A 9,989-nucleotide genomic window follows, 5' to 3' on the forward strand; every position below is an offset into this window, starting at 1 on the left:
AATCCTCACAGTTGTTAGAGTGAAGCAAAGGATGTATTTTAGGGAGAGTCATAAGAAAATAAGTCAAATAAAAACCAAAATAGATGGCAATTGAGATATGCCTCTTGCCTCTCCACAGATCATAAGCAGCAGGGAGAGAACAGAAGCTATACTGGCACAAATATAATAAGGTAGCTGCACTTAGAGGATGTTTGGACAGCCATGTCCAAGAACAGCCTCCTCCTAACACCTCTGCGGGAAGGGATGGATGACAAAGCAGATTTATGTGTATAGCAGACCATGGAAACCAAATAAGCTTTCCAACACAAATCTTTCTAGGAAAAGGTTAAACTGACATAAATCTTGCTCTCCAACCTGTTTCTCCCCAAAAAGGAATCTCTAATTTGTAAATCCCCAGCAACTTGAGTATGAAATTGGGTAAGTTGTCCAACAGGAGTTAATGTAACACTCCAAAAGCAGACACTCAGCTAGCAGGCAGTAACACCAGGCTTGATTTATAACCTTGGCTGAACAATCAACTCAGCCAGAACTACAATTATCATGCGAAGACCTAGATTTTATCTCAACATTTTTGTATGGTTAAGAGGCACACTTGACTTCTGCTATCACTTACAAATCAAAGCAACATTGAAGAGCATATACAGATGTTGAGTCTTGCTGAAAGAGGACAAAAGACTGAAAGAGTCTTTTACTGCCAACTCATGAAAATGAGGCCAATGAATCTTCCAGCTTTGTCAGAAGCAACACATAAAGACAGAGAACCTCTTAAAGAGGCTCTAGTTTATTTTCACATCTTCAAAGCAATTAGAGTCAATGGTGAAACTTTCCCAACAAAAGAAACAATGAATGTGTTCTGTAACATCCCCAGCAACAGCCACAAGTAAATCCTACCACAAGTGATTGCAAATACAATGTAAATGCAGCTGAGGGATATTTGGAGTAAACTTTCCCTTCTAGAAATCACAGTCTTGTAACCAAACCAGTGTAGAGCCTGATGCAAGTAAAAACAGTTGAGAAGCTCAATTTGAATGTATAGATTTTCTGATTTACTCCTTCAAAGCTCACAGAATAGCTTAACAATAGCCAGTAGTTCCCCTCAAAAAAAAACCCCATAAATACTGAAATTTTAAAAAAATCTTCATACATTAAAAAACCTGTCAAAATGAGTTAGTCCATGGATTAACACTTGAACTTAATTCTCAGTTGAAATGCCTTAAGTCTCTGAGTATTAGTATGTGTTTTCTTATCTGGCTTGCAAAATTCAAACACAACTTCCAAACAAAAGGCTGCTGATTGTTCTCCTCAGGGAATCCAGAAACATGAACATTCTTCATGAAATTCCTGCTTTAAAATGAATATCCCCAATATTAAGCAATTTACAACCTAGATATCACAGAATAAACAAGCAGTGAGTGACACCGGCAAGGGAAAACAAGCAAATCTTGCTCTGTTGAAGTTATGAAAACCTGGAATGCTTTTGTACAGCTTTTTTGAAATTTACCACTAGAAGCTACTACTGGTCTCCATTTTACTTGTAGGGCAACAAGATCACAAAGTAGTAAAAGGTAGGAAAATGTTTACAATAAGCTTTCCATGTCCACAGAATATTCTGCAGTTAGCTTCCACCAGGACTACTCCTAACAAATAAAAAAGAAAAAAAAAAGCTTTTTGAGCTGCTGTGGATGAAATGAGCCTCCACAGAAATAACACAGCCCAAACACACAGGAGGGAAGGCCTTTACACACCTCCAAAAGCACCAAAACTAAAAGCCAATTGTCTGAAGTAATTTGTGGCCCAGGGCAAAAAAGAAAGAAATCTATCTTTTCACCACACTTGTCCCACCTATTTCTCCAGTGTGAGTGCTGCCTGTGGGCTCAGCTCCTCACAGACTGCTCCAGTGTGGGTCCTTTTGCATGTGGCACAGTCCCTCAGGCACAGCCTGCTCCAGGGTGGTGCCACAGGGGGTCACAGGTCCTACCAACAAACCTGGCAACCTGCTCCAGAAACAGGCCACAGATCCTGCCAACAGACCTGATCCAGCATGGGCTCCTCTTCTCACAGGCCCTGCCAGGAGCCTGCTCCAGCAAAGGCTTCCATGGGCTCACAGCCTCCCTTGGACACCCACCTGCTCCTGGCTGGAGTCCCCAAGGGTCTCAGGTGGATCTCTGCTCCCCCATGGGCCTCCCTGGGCTGCAGGGGCACAGCTGCCCCAGCAGGAGCTGCCCCAGGGCCTGCAGGGGAATCTGCTCCGGCACCTGGAGCACCTCCTGCCCTCCTTCTGCACTGACCTCTCTCCAGCTGCAATTGGTCCTGTGCAGTGATTTTTTTCCCCCTCTTAAAATACATAATCCCAGAGATGCTACCACCATCACTGGCAGCTTCTCACAGAAGCCACCCCTGTATCTCCCCTGCTACCTTGCCAGACAAACCCAATCCAACTCTACTAAATAAACAACTGTATACTTTTTAAAATACAGGGCTTTGTAGGAATAAGTATCCCTGTTTAGAAAACAATACAACACCTAAGGAATTAAAAGATTTCTACATGTCTCATCCAAATTTACAGCAAGGAGCGTCACCATGAAGTCCATATTCTTTGCTTTGCATGTCACGAGAACTCTACACCCACACCCAAAAGAAATGCTGCAACAGCAATACATTAAAATAAAAGAAGTGCAACATATAGACAGGAAGAATTTTATTATGGTGTGTGCCATCTCACCTTCCTAAAGGGCATCTGAAAAATATCTTCACTTTACAACAATTCTACACAATGAACTGAACTAATTAAGAATTATATGCATGCTTCCTCCTCAAATTCCAAAGCTACTTTTTCTGGATGTTAGGTTAAGTACATAAATAAAATAAATGGATATACACTGTACTCATACATTAAATAGCCATTTACAACTAAAGGGTATAGTAAAAGTTCCTTGTTTCCCAACTCAAGAGATACTCATAGTAGTCATTCTCATAATGAGAATGACTGTCACAGTTTCCTAAGCAGGAAATACAGGAACACAAATTCACAGATCACACCTGATTTCAGAAATCTAATCAGATCCATGCCTCTACTGAAAGCTTTCTACAGACAGAAAGGCAAAAAGAGCATAGACAGTGAGTACTAATGGGAAGTGCTTTTGAGTGGATCTCATGTGCAAAGTGGAGGCTGTCACTTGGGACATTTGCACCTTGAAGTCCATGCAGGAGCTCCAACAAGCAAGTCCATTTCAGCACTAGGAGAGCTGTACAGCCCTGTCAGATGCCAAAAGCTGCAGCTGCTCTGCATCATTTTCCAGATGGTAACTCACATTAGTAGTCAGTCATAGATTATGTTCAAAGTATTCTGCCTGCCTCTCCTCTGTTTGATTTAAGGGCTGTCACTGCACATGAGGCAAAATATTTACAGACTACTGCTAAGGGACACCATCAATATGGATAACACCAGCAGCAGGGTAACTGAAAGGGAGGGGAAATATGGAGGGGCATACAAGAACATCAGCTACCCTCCCTTCCATCAGCACTCTCCTCACTTTGAGCAAACACCCATAAAAATAAAACCTCAAGAAGCCATGTTTAACTGGTTATGCAGGTACATGAAGTACATTTAACACCACCATGTTAACAGCCTTGACACCTGCACTTGTTAAATCCTACAATGTACACTGCAGAGCAGGTTCCCCAGGTTAATGAACATGGAAAAACCCATGCAGTATGTTCAAGATAAAATACAAACCATCAAAAAAGGGACAAGTTTCACACCCCAGCAACCAGGAGCATATGGCTGACACTCCTTTCCGTAATTTAAGTTTAAAATCTAAGATATCACTAAAGAAATCCCCTTATCAGGCAAGAATATTTCCTCAAGCTCTCCAATGAATGAAAAGGAGGATAGATCCCTTTCAGAATTAAAACTTCCAAAAAACTGAAATATTATCTTCACAGTTCCCAGTTCCTTTAAGCTTCTCACTTCTAAGGAGACCTTCTACGTGCAGAACTGAATGAGTTTAGGCTCAAGCACTGCAGAGTTGAAATCAGTAACAGAGAACGTGAGAGCTGCAAACAAGGCCTCTTAAAGAGGTTTCAGATAAAATGCTCAGCCTCCTGATCTTGTGTCAACTATGGAAAATTATTTGGTATTCCAAAATCAGAGTAAGTTTCTGCTGTGTGAATTACAAACAAAGCTGAATTCTGGGGTACAGGAAGGGCATGGTTCTTCAGCTTAGAAGGATTTTGTTCCACCTAGCAAATGTCAAGTTATCTTATCAAAAAGGGGCCAGGGTCCCTCAAGAAAAAGATGCACTGCTCCAAATTTATCCCAGCATTGCATATTGATGTCACTACCAGCTCTGAAAACAGAACTGCATGTAAATCTCCAGCAGCAACAGAAATTTGAGAAGTCCCTCTTCCACCTGAATACCATACTTAAAACCCAAAACACTTTCTAGACATTGCTGCTTACAGTAGGCTATCCAAATAGAAAAACAGTGAAGAATTCAGATAAGAGTGGTCAAGAGCCTCATAAGCATGAAAATGACTGTTATATTTAAAAAATTCAACAGAAAGGAGGGGGAAGTGAGTCAAGCCACAGTCCAAGAAAAAAGAAAAAAGGGAAGTAGTAGTTAACAGAAGGAGGAAATGTTTAGCAGAAGAAAAAATAAAAGAACCTTACAAGCAAGATGCATGGCCCCCGTTCTAAAGGAGAGAAAAAGAAGATTCAAAACTTTCTTCAACCTACTTTGGTAACAGAGACTATGAAATGAGCATCCCACAGGAAGCAGACCAAAATTATTAAGACTGAAAAGTGTAACTTCTTGAAAGCTAAAATCCCAGAACGGTCACAGGATACAAGGTAACTGTTACCAGAAGAATCACTGCTAAATGTTCATTGGAAATCTAATCTTATCTATCCTTCAAAGATAGCAGGAGAAAGAAGGGGGGTGGGGACAAAGGAGGAACAGTTAAAAAAAAAATATACTAACACTAAAAACAAGAGCTACAGTGCCCCATTCAGCCTTCCTGCTCATATGGGGAATCCCCATCTGCAAGTCAAAAGGCATCAATCTCATTCTGCAACTGCCTACACACTGAGGCAATCTTACAAATGGATCACTGAAGAAAAAAAAACAGGAGGGAAAGAAAAATTGTACACAGAAACAGCAAGAAAAGCAGAAAAGATGGCTCATGCAACTGCATTACACCTTACAGCAAACATAGGGACCAAAACCAAAGATCTGGACAGGCACTGTCTAATGCAGAGGGGAGTGGCTGAGCTGAGCTTTGCACTGTTATGAAAACAATGCCGACTATGAACTGCTAGAGCAGAGTACCAGTGAAATGACTGACTGAATCAGCAGAGCCAGAGCATGAACAGCAATCACTCTGTCAGACTGACACTGTGCTTCAAAAACAAAAACATTGCACAACTTCAGTTCCACTATCACAATGTTCATGACAAGTGAAATTTAAGCTTATTTTAAACAGCCTAACCCTTGTTATCTGCAGGATAAATCATGCATCCAGCAAAAGGCTCTTTCAGGCTCTCTGCATGCTAGATCATCTCTGAAGGGGTCACTGAACCCCATTCATTTAATGGAATCACAAGCTGTAAGGCTTGCTTATGACTCTGCAACTTAAAAACTCTTTGCAATTAATTAAAAGACCAAAGAAGTCTTTAAACAAAGACTTGAAGAAAATACAAATTTTTTTTTAAAGCTTTAAACCCATCATCCATCTTGGCTACTACCAAGCTTAACATCTTCCTATCACATCAGAACTAGGCCCCCTTACCTCATAGTCACTACTGCAAGTGAAGGACACACATCAGCTCCTATCATCAGCTTTTCTGATTGCAAGGTGAAAAACCTCACCATTTCCTCCTCAGTGTCAATACTTCCATCATCATTACCATAATTAAACTAAAATTAGGAAAATGCATTTGCCACTACTCTCAAGGCCAGATCTCACATTCATTCACTCCACATCACTGCACACCCTCATTCCCTGTATTATTTTGTCTATAACACAGTCCTAGCAACCTCATGAAATTTTGAGACAAATTTTGCCATTCTCCTCCCGATTCCTCCAGCTTTGCTTCTCATTTTCTCTAGTACTGAAATCTGTGCAGGCCTCAGTCTCTCTCACAAAAGTGAAGCTTTTTCTCCTCACACCCTAAGAGCTCTGTGCAGCAGAGCACACAGCTCCCTGACCAGAAACCCAACTCCTCATTTATAGGTACTGCAATGACTGGGAATTCATTTACAGGTACTGGAATGACTGGGAATTCCACCCCATCCCATGTGCCCACCTGCAATGCATCGGCATTTTTGGCTGCAAACAGGAGGATGGACTTTCTCCATTTTCAGAGCCTCAAAACAACCAAGGAATTCTCACCCATTCCATCTGCTTATGTCTGAGTATTCCTGCCTCTATACCTCTAGTCTCTCCATTGGCACAATTTTCCTGCTGGCAGGTGCAACACTGGCATGTGTGTCAGTTCTGAATGCTAGCAGAGAAAAACAATCAATGCCATCAATTCCATGTTGCTGCTCCTTCTCCACTGCACCAAAGGCAGAGGGTGCCTAACTGCAGACTCCAGGAACAAGAGACTGCACTTGCCTGCATGAGGCTGATTTTTAGAATGCATTGATAGCAGCTTCTACAAACTCAGCTCACTACACCTGAAGGAGAATATTTTATTCCTATTCCTATTTTATCCCCTGCCCCTCATATATCCTGTATGTGCAGGCCTTTCAGTTTTCCACAATTACCCAAAATCATCTAAATTTACCCATGCTGTTCAATTCCACCCTGTAGGCTGCCTAAAATTTTCATTTCCCCTTCTATCCTACAGCACCTAAGTATAATCTTTCACCCCAAAACAAAACCAGAATCACCTCCACACTGCTCCTGCCTGCTATTTTCTTCTCCTGTCAGTATTTCAAATTCATTCCACGTTCACTCATTACATGCTGCAACCACAGTCCCTCTGGTATCTTTTTCCAGTCTGTAGCTTCAGCACTCCCAATGCACAAGTCCTGACTATTTCACCCACCCACCTCAATGTCATTCTTAGCTTTCCTCTGTACTCAGGATTCTATGTGCCTGCCCCCCAGCCATTCTTTTCTCCCTGCATCATAACTGCGTTTTTCCCTTTCCTCTCTGCACAGTAAATTATTCACAGGATTAACAGCACAAACCTGTTCTTTAATCTACAGTCAAATACTGAATCACTTTTGAAAGGCTGGCAGCTCTCAGCAGAACAGTCAGTGCATCCTTCACTTTCTCAGTCTTCTCTGCAAAAATATACAGTTTAATTAAAATAAAGTTCTTCTTTTATGGAGGAAAATATGCCACAAATATTTTGGTTTAGAAACTACTTCGTCTAAATGGAAATGTGCAGGCTCAGATACCAAACAGGTATCATTCACCTTTGAAAATTTATTTGTTGCATGTAGGTAAGTTTTCAAGGAATAAATGTAAGGTAAAAATATCTGTTCTGAGCGCTCAGCAACTAAAAAATAAAAAGAATTTGTGCCTGTGAATATAAGCTCTGAGAAAAGTATCTTTTCCAGATACAAGGTGCACAATCTCCTCTTTAAAGACAAATCACATAAATTATTCAGTTACTACTATCAGTGTCAATTTCTTTAAGCAATGTGAAAGAATATTTCATCCTGTTATGGCAATATGGTTCTAATATTTACTAACATGACTCTTTAACACTGGTAGGACACTACAGCAATCAGAGCAAACATGGTTATTTATTACACAGCTTTGCAAGAAGGATTTGGGTGAGTTTCTTAGCAGCTATCCTTGAAGGCAAAACTACTTCACCAACATCAAACAGGTAATGAGCATCATTTCTAAAGGCTTTTTCCCAGTCACCTTTTGGACAGGAACAAAGGGGGGGAAAGCCCTAAAATGGAACACTTGAAAGCACTGAAATTACATACTTAAAACCCACTTGGACACCACCAATCAAGATCCAAATAAATAAAAAAAACCTCTCAAAGGTAAGTGAATCACAGATGAAGATACTCATGGAAATTAGTGAAAAAATGAAATAAGGTAGCCCAGACAACCTAATCAGTAGACAAAAAGGCATATTGACATTTCTCTACAAGCTTGGCTGATCCTGTAATTACAGGTACAGGCCACAATCAAAGTAACCTAAATCTACACAACAGCTGTAATTTATCTTTCCTTTAAAATAAAAGAATATTGATTAAACTAAGTAATGGAGTGTACATTTCAAATTCCTCATATTTCGATGTAAATATAAAGCATCAATATCTGGTTTAAGGTCACTGGAGACTGGGAAAGGACACACTAGAAATAAAACCATGTATTCTTGTACTGTCATCATATACTCATGTATTGTCTTTTAGTTCCCAAGATTTACTGTTGATCACAGCAGGAACCCAAGCAAGACTCTTGCCTGACATCTTGTCCTACCCCATATGGCCATTTTTGTGCAGCACTACTAATGAACTAACCCAGCATTCCCCCCCCCCCCCCCTTATCCTGAAGGCCTCGAGCATTCCTTGGGAGATGTGATCTTCAAAAAATAAAGAAAGCCTGGAGCAGCAACTACATGAGATTTCAAAAGTCTAAGTATCTAAATTTTAACTGCATTTTAACTAGTACTCAATGACTTAGCCTGTAAAAATTAACAGCCTAAGAAACAAGATGATTTATGATTTAATTTTTAAATTACGGCGATTTTTTGCAACACGTTCTCGGTTTTTCCCCAATTCAGTTTTGTTCGCGCATTTCTAATAAATTACTCGGCATCCTCATTTCCCTAATAGGTAAGAAAACCTAAGGCCTCTGGCAGCTTCTGGCTGACGCCATCGCTAATTCCACACCCCCTTTTTTGACAGGATTGACGGCGGACCGAGCCGCCGCTGCCTTCCCCACGAGCCCACACAAGGCCAGCGATGTGTGAGCGGCTCCGGCGCTGCCCGCAGCCCCCGGGCCGGGCCGGGGCCGCCTCCCGCCGCCGCCGGGCAGCTCCAGCGAGGCCCCCGCGCCCGCTGCCCCTTCCAGCCCTCCCTTCCCGCCGCTCACCTTTGGGGAACAGCAGCTTCACCTCCCCGTTCTCCTCCCGGCTCAGGGCCCCGCCGCCATCTCCCGCCGCCGCCACAACGGGCAGCGCCCCGTGCTTCCTCCTCTCCTTGTCCCGCTTCTCCTTGGGTCTCTTGGGCTTGGCGCTGCCGCCGCCTCCCGCCTCGGCCGCCAGCGCCAGGCGGTGCCGGTGGTGGCGGTGCTGGTGCTGCGGGTGGGACGAGGAGGGGGAGGCGGACGGCGGCAGCAGCACCGCGGGCGGCAGCAGCTTCCGGGACAGCGGGGAAGGGAACGCAAAGCCCCCCGCGGCCGCCGAGGGGCCCGAGGGCAGCGCGGCGAAGCCCCATGGCCCGGGGCCGCTGTAGCCGGGCACGACCGCGGGCAGCGTCTGCTTGGCGCTCCCGCCACCGCCGCCCCCTTCACCGTTGACGCGCTTAGCGCCCTTCAAGCTCCGCTCCTCGGCTCCCTTCACCTTCTTGGCGGCCGGCTGGGATCCGCGGGAACCTTTCGCGTCCGGGGCCGTCCTGGCGCCGAGCAGCTCTTGCTCGGGGGGCGCCGCGCCACGACCCGGGCTGGGCGGCTCCGCCATCTTGGGCTCCGGCGTCTATTTACTCTCGGCTCGCCCCAACCGATAGCGCCGGGGGCGGGGCAGTGCCATGGCCTCGCCCAATGGGCCGGGGTGGCGCCGGACAGACAGCGAGAGCGGCCAATCGCAGGGCGGGGAGAGGGGGCGGGCTCTCAGGGGATTGAGGGCGGCGGCTCGGCTGAGTGCGCAGGGCGCGCGGGGGCGGTGAGGGGAGCGCGGCGGGGACCGGGGCAGGGAGAGGCGGCGCGCCTGGGGAAGGCGCTTGCTTGGGAATAAGGAAGGTTCGGACCCCAGCGCATCCCGGGGCTTTCATTAACGCCTCAGGTTTGGGGCT

The 9,989-nt window shown here is 44.4% G+C and overlaps 1 protein-coding gene across 1 annotated transcript in view; it reads right to left on the reverse strand.

The window, feature by feature from the left end:
* RSBN1L (round spermatid basic protein 1 like) overlaps positions 1-9,687 on the reverse strand; it is a 46,581-nt gene extending 36,894 nt beyond the window's left edge. Inside the window, exon 1 of the mRNA XM_059472247.1 lies at positions 9,073-9,687. Within this exon, the coding sequence (XP_059328230.1) occupies positions 9,073-9,658 (586 nt within the window). The 5' untranslated portion in view covers positions 9,659-9,687. The remainder of the gene's footprint in view (positions 1-9,072) is intronic.
* Positions 9,688-9,989: the final 302 nt, after the last annotated feature.

This window comes from Ammospiza nelsoni, chromosome 5 (assembly GCF_027579445.1).
Source record: "Ammospiza nelsoni isolate bAmmNel1 chromosome 5, bAmmNel1.pri, whole genome shotgun sequence".
In the NCBI taxonomy this organism is placed as follows: domain Eukaryota; kingdom Metazoa; phylum Chordata; class Aves; order Passeriformes; family Passerellidae; genus Ammospiza; species Ammospiza nelsoni.